At 41.3% G+C, this 24,427-nt stretch overlaps 1 protein-coding gene across 3 annotated transcripts; it reads right to left on the bottom strand.

Moving 5' to 3' along the window:
• Positions 1-16,745: 16,745 nt before the first annotated feature.
• LOC136443561 (proton-coupled folate transporter-like) lies at positions 16,746-23,970 on the bottom strand. 3 transcript variants are annotated; one of them, XM_066440844.1, is made up of 9 exons: positions 23,861-23,970; positions 22,936-23,146; positions 21,722-21,832; positions 21,367-21,463; positions 19,975-20,555; positions 19,066-19,150; positions 18,612-18,695; positions 17,953-18,109; positions 16,746-17,089 (listed from the first exon to the last, which is right to left on the bottom strand). In XM_066440844.1, the coding sequence occupies exons 2-9, from the start codon at positions 23,143-23,145 to the stop codon at positions 16,996-16,998; spliced, it is 1,419 nt and encodes a 472-aa protein (XP_066296941.1). In that variant the 5' UTR covers position 23,146; positions 23,861-23,970; the 3' UTR covers positions 16,746-16,995. The 3 variants fall into 3 exon arrangements, with proteins under 3 accessions (XP_066296941.1, XP_066296942.1, XP_066296943.1); XM_066440845.1 differs by lacking the exon at positions 23,861-23,970 and adding an exon at positions 23,582-23,764; XM_066440846.1 differs by lacking the exon at positions 23,861-23,970 and adding an exon at positions 23,446-23,553.
• Between the last annotated feature and the right edge of the window lie 457 nt (positions 23,971-24,427).

Genomic DNA, 24,427 nt, shown 5'->3' with positions numbered 1-24,427 from the left:
CTGCACAACGGTGGGTGAAAGTAGAAAACAACTTTTCCCCTGCAAACCTTACTTAAACCAAAAAAATGTTTATGCGCAACTCATACGCACTTGAATATACGCACAAGTGTGACAGGGCCCTAAGATAGGGCTTCATTCTTTTACAAACACCGGTGTCATACAGTCCAAGATTGGGAAATACTTTGTGTTTTCAATTGCAGTTTTGACAACCATTCTTTAATATGATAGTGCATTCTACCAAGTTTTGACACAGCTAAACTTTCAGTGTAAACATAATTCATATAGAAATATGAAACGTAAGAGCAAAACGGAAATCACTTCATCCAGACTTAATTCCACGGCTCCAAGGAAGGTTCCTGCCTGGTGTTCTATCACTCAATTACCTGCTCTAAAGCTGACAGGAACCCACAGGCAGTATCAACATCATTAACCCGGTAGATCTCAGGTGACTTCCTGACGCCGGTGGGTTTAAGACGGGTTTTCCACACATCTGTTAGAACCAAAACTCTCGGACACCCAGGGTCTGGTGTCTTAATTAAAAGAATGGACACATCCTTCCATCATTCACCTGAGACATCAAGCGATAATAATGACATCATTAATCCAGCATCCTCAAGTGACTCTTTGGCGACGGTCGGTTAAAGACAGTTTTTCCCAAAAAATTTGTCATAACCTAAGAAGAATTATTTTTGCATAACTTCTTCGTGATTGAAATACACCACTGACCATGGATTGTTATGTTTCTGTCATATATTCTTATATCGTTCCCCGCAGTGTTGTAAAAATGAATTGTTTTTTCCTCAACATTTGTCAGAACCAAAGAATCTTGGTGCAAACCACTATCATGTTTGAAATAAGCCTATAGCCATAGAAATCATTCCCCCTTTGTTGCAAAAGTAAATCTAGATTCGTTCACAAGCCGACAAGTACCTTAGGGCAGAGGTGGCACCATTAACCTATCCGTTCCCACGTGACTTTAGGACGCATGTGGGTTAAAGGCAGTTTTTCCCAAAACATCTCTCAGAACCGAAGAATATTTTCACACGACTTCGTAATTGAAAAAAATGTAATGTAATGATTCTGTCATATGCTTTTAAGTCTTCCCCCCAGTGTTGTGAATTGTGAATTGGTTTTTCCCACAAACACCTAAACATTTGTCAGAACCGAAGAATCTTGGTGCAAACCACTATCGTATTTAAAATAAGCCAATGGCCATTGAAGGTAATAATTCCGCGAGGTATTTAGTATCATCTCCTCTTTGTTGTTAAAGTAAATCTGAATTCGTTCACAAGCCGACAAGTACCTTAGGGCAGAGGTGGCACCATTAACCTATCCGTTCCCACGTGACTTTAGGACGCCGGTGGGTTAAATGCAGTTTTTCCCAAAACACCTCTCAGAACCGAAGAATATTTTCACACGACTTCGTAATTGAAAAAAAATAGAATGAAATAATTCTGTCATATGTTTCCCCCGAGTGTTGTGAATTGTGAATTGGTTTTTCCCCCAAACACCTAAACATTTGTCAGAACCGAAGAATCTTGGTGCAAACCACTATCGTATTTGAAATAAGCCAATGGCCATTGAAGGTAATAATTCCGCGAGGTATTTGGTATCATCCCCTCTTTTTGTTGTAAAAGTAAATCTAGATTCGTTCACAAGCTGACAAGGACCCTGAGGCAGTGGTGGCATCATTAACCCACCCGTTCCCACGTGACTTTAAGACGCCGGTGGCCTAAGACGATTTCTCCACAAACATCTGTCAAAACCGAAGAACCCTGTTGGACAACGCCTTCTTTCTCATTGTGATTGGAATAAATCCTGTTGGATCGCCCGAATGACCATAGAATGCAATTTCTTCGACAAAAAGATGCATTATACAAAATGAATCAAACCACTGGATAAAGTCGTTAACAGCGTTTGGTGTTTTAGACAGCATACACTGTCTTTATCAGTGACTGTGAATGGATCTCTAAGGACAGGAGGAACTAGCAAAACTATTTTGTACATGACATTGGCAAAAGAGTATTAATTTTGTATGAAGTCTTATTACATTAGCCGTGGGCTAATTGCAAATACATGGTAGAAACATAGGGAAAAAATACATGTTTCAGTGAACTGTGACTGACTTTGTTGTAACAATAGGCTACTAATACTAAATACAACTGTTGGCCATATCTAGACAAGCTGGGTTTGACTTCGTTAAAAGAGTCTCCGTCATGACGTGATGTGTTCCTATATAACTCCCCGCACTGTTGTGAAGGTAAATCTAGATTCGTTCAAGTCGAAGACGTATCCTTCGTGGTCGCTCCCGCCTTTACACGAGCACAGCACCAGTATGATGACCGAGCCAACCATGGCGATCCCGAATCCCGTGATGATAGGGCTCGGCGGCGCCGTCAGGCCGATGTCGAGACCCTTTTTTACATACAGCAAGCACGGCCGTCGCGCATGCGTAGCAGGCACGCACTGGTTGGTACAGTTCCACGTTGTTAACGACACGTCGACGTGGAAGGTGAAGTCTCTAACCCCGAACACGTGACAGTCGAGCTTGTACCCTGTGGTGTTGACTGTGTTCGGTACGGGGGCTTCCAGACAGGCAGCCATCAGAGGCTTCCTCTTCGTTACCTCCTTCGTTCTTTTCCACAGGTTCTCTACGAAGCACGTTCCGTCCTGGTGGAAATCCTGGCAAGAACAGGCCGGAAGTCTCGCGTCCACGTAACAGGACGTGTTGACGACGCAAAACCGTAGGTAATCCACAGTCCGCACTACCATGGGCACAGATGCTGTTCTTGTGGCGTTTATATTGTCGTCTAGCTCGTCTTTATTCATCGTACCTGTTCTAAGTTCTCCATGTGAAATGGCATTGCTATTTCTGTGGTCTCCTAAGACAGTTGAGTCAACCTTATCGCGAACGATGGCCGAAGAAGCCATGATTAAAAAGAGGTAGGTATCACCTCTCATGACGTCATCGGCAGTGTCGTTCCCAGCAGCTGTGCTGAAGAAATCAACTGGGAACGAGAGTCTTCGAACAAGAATCTGGAATGGAAAAAAACATCAGTCAATTAATAGAGTCTCTTTCATCAAGTACTTCTATCCTTGTTTGAACGATCACATTTCAATGATGAGATAGTGAAGTCGGATTTGCCATTGCCTTTAATTCCGTTCACCCTTACTATTATCACGTGCATTTTTCCTATGGTAAAGAGACTTTGGTAAAATTGAATGAATGGATCTAAATTAGAAATCATTGCCTCTTTCAGATTTTATCATCTACTTTCCTTAAGTTTAGTTCCCGATGTTCTCGTTGAGTGCATACCACAAAGTTTTAAAGCCTGAGTCTATACCCCAAAGCCCATGTCTGTACATGAGTCTGAGTAATCTATACATGGAAAACAAAAGTCACCGTCATGGAGGTAAAAATATTGAGGCAAACAGTCGAGTTGGCAGTTAAATACCGACCGAAACTGTTAAATCTATTACAACAGTCACATGCAATTTGCTGTCACTTCGTTCAGCATTTATTCATCCAACGGCGTACTTTTGCCAGAGACTCTACATGAATCTTACTCTTAGTTACCAATTCGTGGCCTAGCAAGGTTTTCAATCATGGTACATGTTCCTAAAGTATAACAACTTTGGATACCTTATTTACTCCATTACTTATCATACGTTAAGTAACAACAATGTGCAAACAATATAATAGAAGCCAGTGACAGCTAATATAATATATAGGGGAAGCATACCAACTGCAACAGAGGTGTTCTGCCAGTTGTAGATGGAAATATACGTAACGTGTTACACGTAGGGTCGGTTAACTTTTTTCACTTATGCTTAAAAGTATTACTTGTTCACTTCCTTCACTTCATCTGCAGCAACCTATGACAACGTTATAAATTATTGTGTTTGAAAATACAGCAAATCCGGGAGAGCTTTGTAAAGGATGATTACTCGGGTAATTGTTTTCTCTATTGAGCTATCCGGAGGGACTGTGTTCATAACCTTCTAATTTACGATTCTCTCATCCTCTGTAAGTGAGAACGACATCGCAGATTGGAGAGTAATGAACACGCCAGTCTGGCGCGTTCCACGTTGTCAGTCTCTGTGCAGCGATGCGAGTATCGGAAACCCCACAAAAACTCGGATCTCAATCTGGCACAGTATTGATCCCGAAGCAAGCCTCCGGAGTTGAACTTACCGCGACGATCCCCAGACGCTGCCACAGCAAAGACCCCACGGGCATGCAGTCTAGCAGATCGTATCCCATGGTCTAAGTGAAATACTTTAGATGCAGAAATGTTCGCGGGGATTTAATTTCACGGTAGGGAGAAAATGGAATGTTCGTGGTGGTTTTGAGTTCGCCTTCTGAAACAATAGTAGCTCTACAGTCACACAATGGAACGACTTTTCGCGGTCGTTTTAAGTTCGCGGAAAAGAGTTTACCGCGATAACCGCGAACATAAAACCACCCAACAACATTTCTGCATTTAAAGTATCCATCTTAGTCTATGGGCCAGGAAAGTTCGCCTGGTCCAATATATTCTAGCTCCGATTCGCTCTCATGGTCGCGGAATCTATTCCACAAAGAAAGTGACTAGAGTAGCAAGCCGGGTGAATAGGATGGATACCAGGCTAAGGCAAGTCACATAACTTACTAGTTAAGTATAATTACCCTAACCACTTTCCTCACTACTTTCTTTGTACACAACCAGTGCTGTCTCACCTGCTGACGCTTCGGTGTCTGTAAGACAACTTTAGAGCATCTGACTGGAGTAAGTACTGCTTCTCGCCGCTTCTGGTTGTGTAAAAAGAAAACTCCAATGTCCTATTTTCTACCTACCTGAGAAGACTATTTTCGGATATCCTCACTACTATTCTCATATTCATCGCCAACGCCAGTGTCTCTTGCCTTTTTGTAAAACATGCAAGCTTGCAGACACTATTGACACAACGTCTCCTGGTGCAGAAAAAGTCATTTTCCAGACACTTCCCTGACAAGGTCCCTAAACAACCAGGTCGCCTCCATCAGGTCCTACCTGTCTGCACCATCCATGGCTGACGGACGGTGAAATCGACTTCCCCGAGACTGCTGCCTTCCAGCCCTTTTAACTCTCAAACCACCGTAGTCAAAACTGACCCCACAATGTTTTCTACAAATACAGCTTTATTGGTGACTATTTTTGTGGTTTGTATATATGTATAGTTTAAGTAATCTATAAGGGACAGTTTGACATGATTAGGTGTTAATATTTATTTAGAATTTCCAACAACAATGACATTCACACATATATGTTCATGTGAACATAAAATAAACTGAAGAAACAAAGAAACACTTTGCAACTTTTCCCAGTCAACTGATCTAACAATTTGTAACATGTAGCTAAATTTTTCTCTTTTTTTTGCAGAACTTGGTGCAATGATGTATTCTATTCTGTGGTAATATTTAGCATAGGCGAGAAATCCATTGCAAGTAGCTGGTTTGACATGTCTATTTTTAAATATATATATATTTGCAATCAACAACAGTTCCAGCTTTTGCTAGCTCTCAGATAAGCTGAAGACACCACTGTTTTCAAGGACGTCCTTGAAACGTAATCCAATTGATATGCTCATAAATATCTTACGACTCAAAAGGCAATGATTCCTCATGAGCTAAAGAAGACATATCTTCCCCGGCTGTCGACATTCATTCTACTCCAAAGGGGATCATTGTCGAAGATTCCACCGTTTCGCTTCATCATTCTTTGTAGATTTGATACCCACCACAATCGTCCCATAACTCACTGTAGGATCGTCTTTCGTTTCATTATCTTTGCAATATGAAACTCGTTCCGCAAGCCTGACGATAAAAAATATCATAATCACGATGCGGAAGACAATATCTAATGGAAGAGTCAGGTTACTAATGATAGGTGTCTTAGTCATCATTTCTGGTAGCCTGATAAATACACGGTATGCCGTCCGTATTTACTGGTGCAAATGTGTACTAATTCCCACAACTGATGCTTTGATGGAGACTAACAGTTGTAAAAATAAATTGATGAATTGCAATTGTCTAGACAATTTAAAGGTATCGACATTTTGAGCTTGTTAAAACTTTATGTAAGACTGAGTTTACGGTGTGATATCAGCTGAACCAGTCAACAGGAAAACCGCTTGCATAAAGACATTAGACATTTTGGATGTCGGCAGCGTATTAAACGAGCCCCAGCGGACGTTGCCAAAAGTTTGGTCTTGTCTACATAACGTCTTCAATTACAACTTTTGCGGAGCAAAGTATTGCTCTAAATCCTAATTAAGGTTTGTAGAGATGCATTTAAGCATATGCCGTTGTCCACTGGGGCTCATATTTACGTGGTATTCAAACAGGTCACGAAATATAGTTAGTAATACATGAATGCTTATTTTCGACGTAAGCCATTAAAAAGGATGCCTACATTTTCCATTATCAATTCCAAGTGATAAAGTTGGAATGTCAGCCTCTGTTACTGGTTGTTATTACTTAATCTAAAGCAAGTAGAAGAAACTGACAATCTTGATTCGACTTATCATCTGGAGTTTTGTCAACAAAGCTTGTTTAAAGTTTCATCTTCCACCTAACAACATTTATGAAGTTGTTACGCTGATGGAGGTGAAGGGCACATTATAAAAGATAACTCAAACAATTGGATGATATCTCTAAGAGGCTGTAAAGTTGTTTCAATCGTATGACGTTCCTCCTGCGCGCAGTCGTAATTGAACGTAACAAGGCCCTTATAATAGATCTGGCACAAATTTGTTTTTCCGTGTGCCAAAAGTGCTGATTTGGATAACGTGATTTAACGATTTAAGGTCATAAGTTACTAACGCAGGTTTTCCCAAACGTCATTTTGGCAAGTCGCTGTACTCAATCAATTAATACTTGCTGATGAGGAGGGCATAGCGTATTGATGATATCGATGAGTTAGTTGAGAACATCAAACAAACACGCCACCTTCGCTCGCAAATGTTCTGGCCTTTCTTCTTAAAACTGCTTTCTGTTTCAATACATGGCTTCCCAAGAGTGCACTACAAAGTCACGTTTGATAATGGAATCTGCACAGCGCAGCAAAAGAACAAAGAGCTGCCATGAATTCTCCATGAAACACCCCCGTTCGAACGAAATCAATCCATCAGGACCTGCACGAGCTCGAGGGGGTCCTAAACAGGATACGTTCTGCAGAATGTCTTACCAGCAAAACTATGTTCGACCTTTTAGCTAAATGTCTCGGCAATATGTTACAGCCCCGTATACTTTACTACTCCATACTTCTTTATCGACCCGATGTTTCTAATATGGCTGTTACAAGTACGACAAGCAACTGCTCTAAAGGTCAAACAGTAAGCTATCATTTTGTCTGGTTATGTTACTTCAATGGCATCACAGACGTCTACTGTTTAGCTGACGTTATATTAACGTCTAGCACAGGGCCCCAAAAGCTATATGTAACTCCCTGTGCCAATGAAACACGTTAACACGGAAAGCTTATGGTAAACATGTCAAAAATAAAGACAACAAAGACTATGAAATGTTTGTTTTATCAGTGGATAACTTTATGCATCTTGTGGATACTAAGCGACAGATGGTCTGCTATGTAGTATGTGTCAACTACTTCAAATCAGCTTGACAATTATTGTATCTCCAATGAACTGTGTACATTTTACAGTCATTGAGGAGGAATATAGAATTGATTTCTGCACATGCTGGGAATGATATCTTTCCAGTCGGTCACTACAGATATCGTTACAATCGATAGGGTGAAGCATGGCACTTGCATGTATGATATAGGATTACATACCCGGGGTTGGATTTCATACAATCTAGTGCACTGTATTTCATTCATTAAAAATCTTTACTACTACCAATACAAGTAACTCTCCAGCTACTTCTAGTAGCGACAATCTGCTCGGAAAAAAAACAGAAGAACACGGAACTCACGCCAACGGTAACTTACCTACCTATATCCAGTAGGGAAGACGTGGAAACATCATACGTGCTGCCTTCAGACGTACGAACACAAGACCGAGTCTCCGTGATTTGTCATCGTCGACATCGACGCTCCCCCGGCCGTTTTACGCACGGTGACGACACAGTGCAGTCAATCATACCCGTCTGCCAGCGGAAAATTACGTCCGTGTGTCCAAGTTACATCTATTTTATCCAATATCTAAGACAGAAACACGTTCCCTCTGGTGCGTAGCGTCGCCTACTCACTGGAAATAGAATATGAAGATGACCTCGGGAAGCTACTGTCGTAGATCTACGAGGACATTTCAGACGCGAAGCTGGATGTTACGTCTTCTGCCAGGAGCAACCGCATCCGTCTTCGTTATATGAGAAGCCTGCCTTCCCCCGGTGCCATAACCGTACGCTCGACTATTCAGTTATTAGCCGTAACTGCCGTGTAGCTGTTAGTGTCCGGTCAGGGGACAAATTTGTGCACCAGTATAACCGCCACGCTCGGAGCATCCATTAGTGAGAAGAGTTTGCTTGCGGGATATTGTTGTTGATGGCTGCGGTAGAACTGTAAAACTTGCCTACGAGTCTTGGATCCCTTCCAGCCACACTAGGAGTCCCCGGAAAACCCGCGCCGTAATGAGGGCTTTTCCAAATCAGATTGATGATGGCTGTTAAACCAACGAGAAGCCACAGAGGAGTAGCGGTAATGGTAGGAATGCTACATGTGATTTTTCGTCTCGCAAATTGCGCTCGGCGGTAACAAGGAAATAAATGAGAAGGAGATTAGTTGATTTGTCTCAGTATGTATGTGGAGACGAGATTGCGTGGGCACTTCATGCAAGCTTTCCTGGAATCTCATTCAGTGTTTCCTGGAATTTCATGCATTTTTGCAATCTCATGCACAGCTTCATGGAATCTCATACAAATTGCAAACCTTTTTTTTATCTCGTGCAAACTTTCTTTGAATTCACTTCAAAAGTTTAGCGGAACCTCATACAAAGTCTCCTGGAATCTCAGTTGCAAATTTTTATGGAATCCCATGCACAGTTTCCTGGAATCTCATGCATTCCTGGAATCTCATACAAAGTTTCCTGGAATCTCATACGAAGTTTCCTGGAATCTCATACAAAGTTTTCTCGAGTCTCGTGCAAACCTTTTGGCATCTCATGCAAACTTTCTTTAAATTCACTTCAAACATATACTTGAAGCTCTTACAAGGTCTTCTGGGATCTCACTTGCAAAGTGTCATGGAATACCATGCAGAGTTTCCTGGAATCTCACACAAAGCTTCCTGGAATCTCATACAAAGCTTCTTGGAATCTCATACAAAGCTTCTTGGAATCTCATACAATTTTGTTCGAGTCTCATGCAGACTTTTTTTTGCATCTCTTTGAATCCCCTACAAAAGTTACTCGTAGGGGAAACTCATACAAAAATAAGTTTGAATTTCCATGCAATCTCTCATGCACAGCTTCCTGGAATCTCGTCCAAAGTTTCCTGAAGTCTCGTGCAAACCTTTTCGGCATCTCGGGCAAACTTTCTTTGAATCTCCTTCAAAGGTTCAGTGAAACCTCATATAAAGTTTCTTGGATTCTCCTGCAAAGTTTCTTGGAATGTCATGCAAAGTTCCATTGAATCTCGTCTAAAGTTTCTTAGAATCTCAGATTTTTCATGGAATCTCGTACACAATTTTTCGGAAGCTCGTGTGACGTTTCATGGAATTCTCATTTATCTTCAATCCCATGCAAAGTTTTATTTTTTCCTGGGTTCTCAAAGTTTCCTGGGACTGTTAAATTCCGTAGAATGTCATGCACAGATTAAGACAGCATCTCGACATCGTAACCCGGATATCTACTGGATTTTGACATCCACTCTACCTTTCCGTCAGCGACGGTCTAGAGTAAATGAGCATTGGTCTTAGCTGATGATAACATACTCTAAGACATATCGATTGATGACGATAATACATATCTTACCAAGCGATCTCAACAGTATCTCTATAGTTGGACCCAAGGCATCACTTTGTTGCCACGTATAAGTCCAAGCGATCTGGTCAATGCCTCCAGTCTGCTTCGATTTTTTGTGGTTACTCTAATTGATAAAGGTCACGGCTATCGTCTGGGCAATCATCAAGCACATAGATTTCTCGTTCTTTTCCATTAAGCGCGACGGATGCAGGGTGGAAAAGTAATGTGTCCACTAGTGTTAGTGACCATCGGTGGCAATCCTTACCCTGCCAGATAACCTTATCTCTGTAGGGGCAACACTTGAACGTCAACTTTAGATGTATAGCTGTCGCAGTAAGAGCCGCCCAGAGTGTCTCAGTCATTATTAGTGAACGTAGGTCTGTTCAATATATTCAAGGCTGACCAACTAGCCACAGGCTGTTACGAAGGGCTGGTCACAGAGTTAGCCAGAGGGATGGGTTTGGGGCCAACGCACACTAAGACCAACCTTTACTCTTATCCATTCTGTTCTATTCCATTCATTTCATTATTTCATTCTATTCTATTTATTTCATTCTATTCTATTTCATTCTAGTCTATCTTATTCTATTCTATTCTATTCTATTGCATTATAGAATTCTAGAGTTCTATTCTACCAACATATTTTTCTAATGACAACGTCGTATTCTGTATGCCTAATTTAAGTTGCGTCCTGCGTCAGTTGTTATTAAAGAAGTCAAACCCAACCATAGTCAACCTTAGTTAACTTAGAACTTTGACAGTAGTCTAGATAACTATTTTTGATTCCCATGTATTCCCATGTACTTGTTTGTCTGCAATTAGCCTTCGGGCATGAACTTGCAATAAAGTTATTATTATTAAAACATACACATATAGTCTAGATGTAGAGATCAGTGTTGCTATTCACTCCTTCCTCTTATTGCGTCAAGAAACCAGGGCTTCAGTTCAGCTTTTCCCAAAGCTGATTATTCATCACTCAGCAATTAGCAATTAGCTCCGGCAACAGAAAAATCAAAATTAATTGATCATTCTCAATTGTTACTAATTTACCTGACTGCAAAGCAATTACAATTGATCATTCTTCCTTTGACGTTTGATATCACAAGTTATCGTTATCATGATAGCTATAATTAACCTCAGCGAATCAGGAAAAATTAAGGAAAATTGCTCTATGAACATCTCATCAAGATAAGGGGAAATGTTATGCTCGTTACGATGTAACAAAGACGAATCATCCGTAGACTTACGCATTTTTTTCCTGAAACCTTCTCAAAGGAAAAGTATCTCAAGAAACAATATACAACGTACTATTTTCCATCGCAAGCAAAGTTCTTTTGACGCAACCACAGACCATACATTTCCTTACCAACCTTTCAGCTGTCTTCATGAGTGTATATATAGTACAATTTACTGCTGTTGTTTTACAAAGAACTCTAGTTGCATACGACCGACCGAACTGTTGAACCTATGAAATGTACTTTTCCATTCCTGATTCATTTATATTGACAAAGCAAGTTCCACAATCCATCAAACCGCAGCATTTGCCCGAAGCTTTTGCTTCCTCAGAACTGGAATAAAAAGACACCACCGCCTCCCCACTTAGCCATAGCGACTCTGTTTAGCCTCTTGAAGGCACAACGATCTATCATGCAATTATCTATATAACTATAGTTGTTTTTAAATGACAATCTAAACAATACTGATTTAATTCAGCTAACACAACATAACACAGCAAACAGCAATACATCAACGCCAACACACTAGAGCACGACTGTACCGAAACTACACCATTGCAGACGATATATGACTTGATCGTAAAAAAAAAAACTAGGAGATGTAGTGTATCAAGATGACAAGGCCATTCGATAACATTCTAGATGTAGATATGCAGACCATAACCATTACCCGTCAATTCAACAAGACGGAAACAAAACAGGAAAACGTTCAATACCACAGCGTAATGCGTTGCGTTATGGCACACCTACAAACAAGAAAAAAACACGATACCGCATGTCCTCTCACTGTGTGATCTATATAAAAATTACCTCTTCTAGTGTATATTTATTTAAATGTAATGTTTTGATGTCTGTTCGGGCCAACATTTACCTATGATTGTCAATAACTACGCCTGAAAACAATTGGCTGCTAGTACATGTACTAACTCTTACTTGTATGCTAACTTTCTGCTGCAATAGATTACAAGTCTCGCCCAATGGATATCATAACATTATCGCCCTACAGGGACTCCGCGTCGCCACAGGCCTCCTCTTAAAACGCCTCAATCAGCTCCAGCGGTGTGCGATAAAAGTCATTGTTCCGTCCCGGCGGGATTCCCTGCAAGCCTTTACGACAGCAAAAGGTACACTTTGATTCCTATCTTGCACATGCCCAGGGGGTGCCTTTTCCGGACTAACGCTAGCTGAGCTGATACAGCTTTACCGCGTACATTAAACCACCGCATCACAACGAAGGGGACGTAACACAATTGATGAAGAGCTGTGTTAAAGATTCTACAGGCGATGCATTTGTTTACACGTTCACATGCTGTGCGGGACTTTCTAGAAAGTTCCAGAGGTGAGGAAGCTTCTATTCAATTAAATCCAATTCAATTAATCATCGTCGTCATCCCAATCAAATAAAAGAATACAATTAATTGCTGGCCATTGTTTTGAACTTGAGTAGCATTATAGTCTAGCCTTAATTGGCATATCATTAGTACTTTATGAAATGGAATAAGTCACGAAAGATGGATACTTCAATGAAAAGGCAGCAGTACACTGCCAATGGAACTATGAACCAGAATAGAGAACTGTATCTTTCTAAATAATTTCCATCGGAGGATTAACTCTAACCCATATGACTGTTATCTCTGTCAAAAATGACGCTGCCACTGTAATACATCTGCTAGAACTGACACCAACGCGAGGATACGTAAAGAGCCCCCATCAGGGGACAATCACTCTTCATGAAGAATGTCACGAAGACCAGACAGCCTGACGGACAAATTATCTGCCTATTGGTCTTCCATCCAGGCAACAGGATTGTGGTGGTATCAACTCAATTTTCAGCGTGTGCCCTGCGTGGAGGTGCGAAACTCCCGGACTGAGGGCACCAGCGAAGCCGATTCTGCTGAGCTGTTATCCACTGTGTATAGATCTTTGGGCGCCCATGTTCCTTTTATAGATGCAGAGCTGAAGGCTGCCTTTGGCAACGAAGAGTACGTCCTAGTCTCCATGAAAAATGTAGATATTGTTTTACGTGTCTGTGTGTGTGTGTCTGTCTATCTGTCTGTGTGTCTGTGTTTCCAGATTGTTGAGATGGATACTGGTGATATTTGGTCTGTTGGTAGGTGTTGGGAAGACGAAGGTCAAGGATCCCTGGTATGTGACCTTGGTACTGCAATAGAACTTCTGTTTCTTTTTAAATATGCATTTCTTTTAAAAGAAGTCAGTGTTTGTCTACATTAATTCTATGTATTTTCATTGCACGCGACTGGAACTATTGAAATGGTGGGTCCTTCTTTCCTGGAGCAGGTTTAAGAAATTCATCTTATGATTCTTTTTTCTGTCAAACAACTTCAGCCCCGTTACTTTAATACCAAGCATCAGTGCGGCTTTTTGACATGTCTTATTTTTCTCGGATATATGTCTAGATTTCTTCATGAGGCTTCTACGTTCCATGAGCATGCTATTTCATTTAATAAAATAAGAGAAATATATGAATTTTATGACGATGTGCCCTGGGTAATTCAATCCTTTTACACATTTCTTGTGCAGAAACAAGACTATTTTTTTTCTTTACCAGCCTGATTTCCTGGATCATTGCCAGGCAGGTAGGATCATGAAGTTGTCCATCATTAGTTCTTCAGGTTGTCAGAATTAATAACGATAATGATAGCTTTCTCTCGCGTGTATCAATTAACAGCTTCAGTCCATGATCCTATAACAGATCGAGACAAGTTTCGGTTCTGATTGTAGTACGTAGTTTGTTGAAACAGCAGGAAACTTGGATATGATATACATGTACATATGGATCTCTCTCTCTCTCTCTCTCTCTCTTTAAATATATGTAGAGAGAAAGGCAGAGAGGGAGAGGGGCAGAGTGTTCTACAGTATACGTAAGTGTAATCAAAATAAAAAACGCCATGCTGCCCCTACGACTGACTAAGACAGACAGACAGAGAGAGAGTGAGAGAGAAAGAGAGTGAGTGAGTGAGTGAATGAGTAAGTGAGCGAGCGAGCGAGTGAGTAATTAAAAGAAAGAAAAATCAGGAACACAGTCGAGCAAGGGACAGACAATATCAACTTGACCTTCAAACAGATCCGTCAGTAATGGATCAGAATGTACACTCTGACAGTTCTGTAAGGGAATATGCACGAGATAAATAATCGATAATCCTGTCTGACGGCACCACGGCGCTGGATTAGCTTTAATTTCCACCTGAACGTCACGCCGCCATTATCAGCTCACCTTGTAATGGGGTGGTCTAACCCCCGCCTCGCTCACCTGGCGTAACAAGATATTTATGACAGCGCTGTAAGTTCTTTATAATCTTCTCATTTTTCTTCTGCATAGCCAGAAGGCACACCGACCTGTAATCGTACACTGGATGGCCACAAGGGTATAGCTGAGTACTGGAAGTGTAATGTGATCACTCAAATTAAAGCAGATGTGCTTCCAAGTATGACATTGTTATTAAAAAAAGCGTCTTGTTCACATTTAAGACTTGATTTGCACACAGAAGTTTCCTAATTTATAACAGAAGTGGCGGCTCGTAAAGTAGTCTACAGCATATCACTAAAAATAACGTAGATAATATACTTCCAAGCAAGACATTGTGGAGAAAAGGCGTCTTGTTCACATTCTTAGGACTAAATTTGCGCACAGAAGTTTCCTACTTTATAAAAACACAGCGGCGCGTAGGGTAGTCAACAGCAAATCACTAAAACATAAGACATTTTTGCTTCCAATTGTGACAACGTGATGACAAATAAGAACGTGTTTGACCACATTCTTAGGACTCAGAATTTACGCACAGAAGTTAACTACTTTATAAAAAAAAACACAGGCTCGCAGGGTAGTCTTCATCATGCTCTTTTGGGAATTAGTTACATATTGATAACGACGGTTCCACGCTTTTCTATCGACTGGTCTCCTTCTCTTTCATCCATTACCGCTATGTTATGAACAAGCCCGCCAGTCACAAGTCCGTTGGGACGGAATTCCATCATAGAACCACCCTTCTACCAACCTCCTCCGCTGCCAGTTAGCCTACCTCTAAGACAAAGTCCATGAGACAGTTGTCACAGAATACCCCTTGAAAGGTTACTCCGTCCCCGATGGTTTATGAAAAGTCACCAGCTGACACAGGTAATATCTGAAACATGAAGCACATGGGTGCACTTCAAAGCCCAAGAAGTTGGATTCATTTCTCACATATTGTGCGAGATGTATGTTTTTTGTTATAGATACACTCATGAAAGTGCCTCTCGGGATTCATTACAAATTTGATACGCCAAAAGTTCACGGCACTGTGGTGGAGGATTCACGGAAATCAAATCCACCAAATGTCACACACTCAATGTCTCGATTTGACACATGGGTGCGCTTCAAAGTCAAAGAAGTTGGATCTATTTCTCACATATTGTGGGAGATGTTTTTTTTGTTATAGATAAACTCATTAAAGTGCTTCTCGAGATTCATCAAAAATTCGATACGCCAAAAGTTCACGGCACTGTGGTGGAGGATTCCTTGAAATCAAATCCAGCAAATGACACAGAGCCAATGTCCTTATTTTACACATGACGTGTTTGACCACATTTCTACTGAGACGGTTTCCGTTCAGCGACCGTTGAGTGAAAATGTTTGAGCAACAAACGAACGCAGTAGTTCGAACGATTTTCATTGGTAGATATTCATATTCATCTGAGGCACAGCCAGTAGGTACCCATATATATGAGTAATGAGGCTGTTGTTGTGCCTTTTAACGAGTTCAATGCACCTCCTCGATCACGGGACCCCCATGTATATCCCTTCCGTAAGACGAATGCAGCTTCAGTCAGTTTGCCAGTCCTCGGATTCTAACCGGGGGACCCTACTTACCAAATAATTGGACCAGTCCTAGGAGGTCAACTGTAAGGCTGCTTCCACTTGATCTACCTTTGGGGGGGGGGGGTCTTTCCAATCATATTTCTTACATACATAGTGTACTGTAACGGTAATCAAATAGGTCATACAAATCATATTTCGGTCTGTCGGCTGCCTCAAGATATAATGGTGGTGAACGGTCTCCATCAGTGGCGTCAGGGGATTCGAAACCGGTATTCTTGGGTTCTGGGCCGAAAACCCTGTCGTTTCGCCACACGACCCCACAAAAAAAAGATGCAAGGGAACTGACATGTTTTCTTGTCATTTTTACTTCGAGATACTTCAAATTTCCTTAAAACCAAAAAAGATCCTTACGCTATTTCAGCGTACCGATATGAATAAATCATCAAGGTACATATAATATACAAATACATATATATGTATAAGGAATGTATTCGTCAGCTACCACTGTTATTTTGAATGCATACGACAACTGTACATGGTACAAAGAATGGCAAGAATTCTTAAACATAATACAAAATAGAAGTATAGAATAAAACTTAATATCCTAATTACTAATACAATAAGGGCTAGCATACATTTTTAACATAGCGTTATAATCAAGTGGGGCTAATCATTGGTTTCGGTACTTATGTGCGTGACTTGTATTCTCAACGATTACATATAACAATCAATAAATGAAACAAACACATTCCTTAAGCGGTATCGATGACGTCATCGTGGTTAGCGTGAACATGATACATAGGCTCAGTCAAAATCTATTAATATCGTAAAGTTTACACATCGGAAAGTTAAGATACCGAAAAAATGTTTTGACGTAGGAGAGGGATAAAGGTTCATTACTACCTCAATACTAATTTAGTTGGCGATCAAGTTTACTGATGTTTCAAAAGAAGTATAATATTAATTTTTCATATAATAGCTTTTATGATTCTTATGCTTTATTCAAGTATTAATTTGGTTCTTTCCCGACTCTTCCAAGTCTTCAGGCAAAGAAAGGGGCTGGTAGTCGGCTTTCGGCTCGTAATACTGCATTATTCTGGTAAAACAGAAGAAAATACATTAAGTAAGTACAACAAAACGATCCGCTGCAGTATCACTAGCGGCACTATCATACATAATTATGAACATAGAGCTAGAAGTTGAAATGAAGTGCTAAAATTGTGCGAACGATATATGTTCAAGGCACCGCCACACCAAATTTTAGGTCATTTGGTTTTGATACTGGGCATAGAGCACATGAGCCCGAAATTTAAATTTTGGTCTAAAAATATCAGAAAAGAATCTGAGTAGAATAGATTTAAAACTATTTATAAAAAAAAAAAATCGAAAAAAAGGCTGTGGGAATTAAAAGAAGAAAAAAATTAACCAGGCAGGTGAAGATAAATGAGAAGGAGAAACATGACCTGTGGTATGGAGTAAATAATCATTTGGGGGGGGGGGGCAAAATCGCCAAGGACTTCATTGAGGGATGGGGAGATCTCTGGGGGGGGGGGGGTCCCTGTGACACCGGCCCGTTGAGATTGGTTACCCGTCTAGATGTTATTGCTACTAGGCGACAGAGTCCGTGGCACTGTTAAAGTTAGTTATGAAAAATTCGAGTGTAGTGCTTGTCTGAGCAAGAGTGGAGGAATAAATACATAGCTTGTAAGAGCACAAACGTACAATAAAGGCATTTCATTTATTAAATATATATACCCACACATTACAGAAAAGTGGGATCATTCGTTTTCCATTGTCTCGGAAAAAGAAGTCGAACCCAAATAAGACAGAATTTAGTGTTAGTTTTTAGATCTATAGACTAGAATAATCACGTGTTATATTGCAAACAAAAACATTTCCAATACTCCCAGAAGGAGGTCAGCCTCCTTCCCGGAGTAATAACGAAGAAACCTGACTCACCCGATGATCGCCGCTGCCACCAGCGCGATCCCGGCGGCCAGCAGGAACACGAACCCGCGCATGAAGCCCACCGTGCTGGAGTAGATGGTGTTGAACAGCAGGGTGAAGATAACGTTCCCTACACTGTCCATGCTCGTCAGGACGGCGAATATGATGCCTTCAGGAAGAAAGAAACTTTTCTGTTGCTATGACAACAAGCAGACAATCAGAGATAGCAGACTTCACCCCTTTCTGGTGGAACGTGGAGAAACAGCATTGCTCCCTCTGGCATAACAAAGAGGAACTGCAGAGAGAAAGAGAGCGGGGGAGAGAGAGAATGAGAAAGAGACAGAGAGAGAGAGAGGGAGAGAGAGGGGAGAGAGGGAGATAGAGGGAGATAGAGAGGGAGGGAGGGAGATAAAGGGAGAGAGAGAGAGAGAGAGAGAAAGAGAGTGAGTGAGTGAGTGAGTGAGAGAAATGATTGCACAGGCAAGGCACTCCCTTGGGGTGACGAAACAATGTGATTACCTTACTTGAAACTTTGTTTCTTTTATCATGGTATCATGGTATACGTAGAAAATATAGTATCAAAAGAAGTCACAAAGGTTTCAGAAAAGTCCGTGTGGCTTTGGAACATGACAACATTAACCTAACTACCAGCAAATACCGCAAAAGCATACCTTGTTCGCTTGGTAATACCTCTCTTGACATGATTGTTTTCAGAACTGGAGGAATAATGGCCCTCAACGACATGACGACGGGGACTGTAAGGAAAATATGGACATCATTCCGTTAATATAGTATCGGGCCGGTAGGTCAGAGACAGAGGGAAATGGCGTTCTTGTAGAGTAGTCAAGCCGTGAGAGGTTGGCTGAGGAAATACAGAAACGTACGTCGGTAAGGTAAACGTTTCTGTGTCACGTCACAAAAATATTGTGTTCCTGTGAGCAACGTTATCTAAAGAATGTACCTGCAATGAACACCTTACTTAACCCCAAGCCTGCTTAAGATGCCCTTTTGCACCAAATCTGCATTGGTACCACCTTAGGCAGCAGGGAGAAGGTTAATATAGCTCATACTGTTGATTAATCGTAATTCAAGACTCCATAAAGCTACCAAAAGAAATATAATCACCCATGAAGACAGCTATTTCCGGGTGGCTGAAGTCGCCAGCGAACGCCAGTAGGATCGAACCAGCGATGAAGGAGGCGAAGGCTGTCTGTAACATGCAAAAACAGAAATTTGCAACCATCAAAATACGACCGAAGAATTTCCATTGTTAAAGTGTTAACAAGACACTCGAAAGCTCATCTCTGGCAGAATCCATTCCGAAGCCGGGATGCAATTGTAATTTCCAACACGAGAAAAAGTTACCATGATTTTTCATGACAATCCTTACTGTGTACAGATAGGTATATACATCAAAGAATGTTTGGATATAAGAACAAGTAATATATAAGTATACGACACGCTAAATTTCAATATGTTGCCCTATCTCATATAATTGTATGTAAAAAAACTCTTTCGTATGCACCTATTTGTTTGTTTGTATGTATGTATGTATGTATAGATTATATGACACTATGTAGATTCGCCCTGCTCCCTCGAGTGGCTGTCAACACATGTATAGATTAAGTAGACCTTACGAGAGTCGATGTACTTTTGTTGTGTCAATAAAGATTGTGATATAAAGACATTGATCATAAAAAATTGGTTAGATCCTATTTTTGTGTGCTGGATCCTACAGTTTGCAGAGATATACTTTACCCAATAAAAGCGTGTATAGAAAATAAACTACTTAAGCAAGAAAGCAATGCTGATCAAACTGTGGCAGACGAAGAGTGTGCGTCATACCTTATAAATAGGTTGCTATTGAGGATCATTGAGGTCACAAGGCTTTTAGCGACAAAACGAAATGGGTTTTATGTTCCGACATTTCGGCTACCTTTCTTATGGCTTCCTCGAGGTTAACTGAAACGTCGGCAAACAAAATCTAGTTTGTTTTGTAGCTGAGAACTCAGTGCATGCATTTGTGTAACTTACCATCAACATGGCAAACTCTGAGACGCAGCTGTTGAAGACACGGATAAAGATGACACTGACTATGAACGATGCTCCCAAAGCCGCCTTGAGAAGTCCAACCAGATCGGACGTGAAACAGAACGGGGGCGCGAGCACGTACAGTATGATGAGGCTGGACGTGGTGATCGCACTACCAATCATGAGTAGATAAGCTAAAGTACCGAGCAAGAGCTTTCTCCTCCGACCTTCGTAGCGCTTCTCGTAAAACGCGTTAAAGCACCTGCGAAAATGGCTACAGGACGATAGCGTCTCTTTCTTCACTCTCGGTCTGGTTTCTTTTAAAGTAAACAAATACAATAGACAGAAGACGCTACAGCCAACGATGCCCCAGGTGACCTCTTTGAACCCTCGCGGGATTCCCCCGAGCTGGATCCAGTACCCGGTCCCGATTTCTCCAACCAGCGAGGAGATGCCGACGCCGCTTTCCAGCAGAGCCACGCGGAAGGTCCGCTGTTTCCCCGGGTCTGTGATGTCGGCGATGTACGCGGAGCAGCCTCCGAACAGCGCAGTCCAGCTCCCCGACAATCCATACACGAAATTCCCTACATGTTGAATGAATGGAGACCATTATTGTACATTCTTGTCCCACGAGGATAAAGCCCCTCCTCTCACTGGACCCGCGGCACGCTGGCGATGTCGCTACCGGCCGATCGAATTGACAAAGCACTCAACGAATTTCATTGACAAAAAAACAAATCTTTTCAAGCTTTGTGAGTTTTGTTGTCTTTTTGGTCATATTTGTACGTTTTGAATGATATTCCAATTATAAAGTCAAATCCAGTTTAGGACGCAGCGGGTAAAGTGAGGGGGGAAGCTATCAACCAATCAGGTTACGTCTCACATCGTTACTTTAGGTTCAGAACAACTTAACCACCAAATTGTGCTAAATAAGGATAGCTCATTAATTATTCATGAGCAACTGTCAGCAACGTCGCCAGAACCGTGTCTACCGAGGCTAAAGAGCAGGGCCCCTACGGGAGCGAGCCAACGAATCGAGCGATAGGGGTCCTGCTTTTAGGAGGGTGATAATGTCATGTATCCTCAAATTGTAGATACTTCAGTTTTTCCTTAATTAAACGTACATATACACAGGAAGAATCATTCGAAAACATTCGACATCACATAGAATGTCACAGATGTCTTAGCTGGCTGACGACGTGAATTGTTTTGTGTGGAGAGAGCTCGAGTTTGTTGAGCCTTTAGGTAAGGACTTTTGTAATAGACGTGTCGCCCAACATCCATCCACATGATCCCTATCAAAGAACTTGTTGCAAATATTTTAAAACGGGAACTAGATTTGGGATGGTAACCAGAGGGTATAGAAGTCTGAGGTGTGATCGAACATTACTTTACCTGCTAGCATGAGTTCGAGTGGAAACGAGAAGTTGACGATGACGGCTCCTGCTACTGCACTCAGCAGTCCGCCCACGAGCGGCACGAGCAGCCCGACCTGGAAAAAAAGAAGTCATGCCCTTAAGTACCAGAGATTGATGTGTTCACAGATTCGTATTTTCCGAGAACCATAGTAAAATGGAACTTGTTGCCATCGTTATGATCACTAGATAGCAGTTGCAGTCAGATTTGCAAAGACTAGGTGTGACAGGCCGTTCAGTGTAATATAACCAGCGACCGCCGCGCCGCGTGCCTCGGAAGCTGGTGTGTTACGCCGAATGGCGGTTATACCGGCTATATAGATACAGATACAGACCTTCCGTCCAAAGATGTCAGACAGCGTGCCGAGCGCGACGGTGGACAGGGCGCCGGGGACGGACAGGGCCACGGTCAGGTACAGCTGCCACTGCGCCGACTCCGCCTGAGCCTTCAATGTGGAAGATGACATACATTTCATTTGTAACTGCCCTCATTATGAGAATGAAAGAAACAAGCTTTTCAAAACAACCAAAACTATATTCCCGAGCTTTCACCATCTAGAAGACCTCCAAAAAACTACATTCCTACTGAAATCCCAAAACACACTAATCATTAAAAACGTGGGACTTTTCATCAGCCACTGCCTACAAAGAAGAAGTCAAACCCTCCAGTAATGTTGTATGTAGAAACATTAGCTAGATGCATAGAATAGACACTCGTTACCATTGTTACCTTACTACTGTTTGTACCCTTGCAATTAGCCTACGGGCATGAATTTGCAAATAAAAGATTGATTTTAATCATAATTGAATTCTAATGTTTAAAATGATCATCAGTAATAATTCATATATAAGATTTTGTTACATATGTTGTCAAATGCTAGCTTGGTTCATTATTTTCATATGTTATCAAATACTACCTTGGTTCATTACTTTCACAAATTGTGTTTTGATTTACTATTATACATCTTTTTTGCTTCATCCTATAACCTCTCCTATTCCGAATTTGAGTTTACGTTTTCTTTACAAAGTTTTCTTGTAATTTTAAACGTACATTTTGTTGTATAACATGTTGTACATTTGATTTACATTATTTCACCTTGACTTGTTATTTGTCTGGTTTTGAGCGGAACTTATCTTTGTTTTTTTTTGGTTATTGAAACGGATAATTTGTGGCATATCTCCGTTGCTATAATTTGTACAATTTGAATATGGACTCCAGGAAGAATAGTGATGTATCACTAATGAAGATTTTAACTAGAGTTAAGTATTTGTGCTACATATACTTCAGGTTTGCTATGTTAGTTAAGCGATTACGGGGTCTTTTTATAAATATGAATTGGTATTGAATTTTTATTTTTATTTGAGTTGAATGTGTGATAGTTCTGTGCCGATTTGTTAAAAATAGAGAGAACGCTAGCGACGCCGAAAAACACCCCTCACAATAAAATGATATGGCGACCCTGTGACGTCACAATTCAAAATGGCGGCCACCGCACATGCCAACGGATCCAACAAAGATTTTGCTACGCCAACTTGTAATAAACCAAACCTTCAGCTGTCTCTGGTAGGCTGGATCGCTCACGTTGACGTCACAGCTACTGCTGGCGTTTGTCGGTAGCGTGCCGTTGCCCAGAACGTTGTAGATGTACTGATAATAGGTTGGAGAAGACGCCACGAGCCCAATCATACCCACGAGGAGCAGCGGTTCCACGGTGACAGGGCACCATGGCTTCACTCGGGTGTTCTCCCCGACACTCATGCTATAAGACGAAAAGATGTTTAAGAACTAGCAAGAAAAAAAAAAACTCCGTCAAAATAGCCTCTCCACATCTGCTTGGAGATTAGTCATGAGTTATCAGCTCTCAGTAGGACAAAGGTTCGTTCTGCTTCACCTATAGGTCAACAAACTTACGTCACTAGTGACGCAGGGCGATCACAGGACGTTTCTTCCGATCGGGCGGACGATACTAGTGTTTGTACATGTATTATACAGTGCAATAAGCACTGGTGAGAATAAGTCATTATAGTAACAAACATTAGAGGTAACAAAATTCCATACCAGTGATTGTATCTTCAGAATACCGGTATCTTTCACTTAAAATGGCCGACCCTGTTTAGTATGCTGCTAATTTATGCTGCAAAGTTACAAAGTTCACGATGCCTCGGTCGTATACCGGTAGTCAATGAAGACTAACCTTGTCACCGGCCCCTCCGAGGGTTCGAGGTGAGCTTCCTCGGCCAACTATAAGCACTGCAGCCGCCTGGAAAACTGGCCTGCCCCGGTCAGGGCTCTGTCTCCCATGCAGGTAAAATCACCGGGGCGGGCGTATTATCCAGGCGGCTGCAGTGCTTACGGCGAGCCGAAGAAACTCGGCTGAAGCCCTGGCAGAAGCTAGTGACCTGGTAGAGCGTTTACCCTCCAAGCGAGTACGTCCCACTGATTAGAATGCGAAAATTGTACATTGCATACTCACCTTGCTTGTCAAGAAGACTGGTCTTACAGCAGATGTGCAGTAAATACTCCGTCAAGCTTGTCAAAATTATCGAACAGACTGATCGAACTTTGAACCGATGTGAGCCCGCGGCTGACCTTGGAATGAACCACTATAATTGCAGAAGGGGGGTCATCTTTTTAACAAACGCATACATGCCATTTGTATTCGCCACTGATCAGTCACTGTTAGTTCTTTTTGTTATTTATGTTCTCATGATTCTGTTGATATGGACTTTTCATATTAATTTGTCAACTTTAGTTCTGTTTAATTTCAATATTTTGTTATCTTTGGTTGATACTGATTTTGTTATATTTATTTGCAAATGAGGCTGTTATTACTATTATGTTGATATTACTTATATTTACAATTATTCAATTTCTGTTTTCCACCTTTACTTATTATTTTGGATCCGTGGCTTTTGTTCATTTTCCTGTACTTTTCCTGTATTATGTGTTGTTCATTTTGTAAAATGCAATGAAAAATTGGAAAAAATAAATAAAAAAAACGCATAAATCACATTCAGACAAGTGGCTCACCTCTCAAAAT

The sequence above is a fragment of the Branchiostoma lanceolatum genome, chromosome 10 (genome assembly GCF_035083965.1).
Source record: "Branchiostoma lanceolatum isolate klBraLanc5 chromosome 10, klBraLanc5.hap2, whole genome shotgun sequence".
Classification (NCBI taxonomy): Eukaryota; Metazoa; Chordata; class Leptocardii; order Amphioxiformes; family Branchiostomatidae; genus Branchiostoma; species Branchiostoma lanceolatum.
This window is presented reverse-complemented; position numbering and strand designations above follow the sequence as displayed.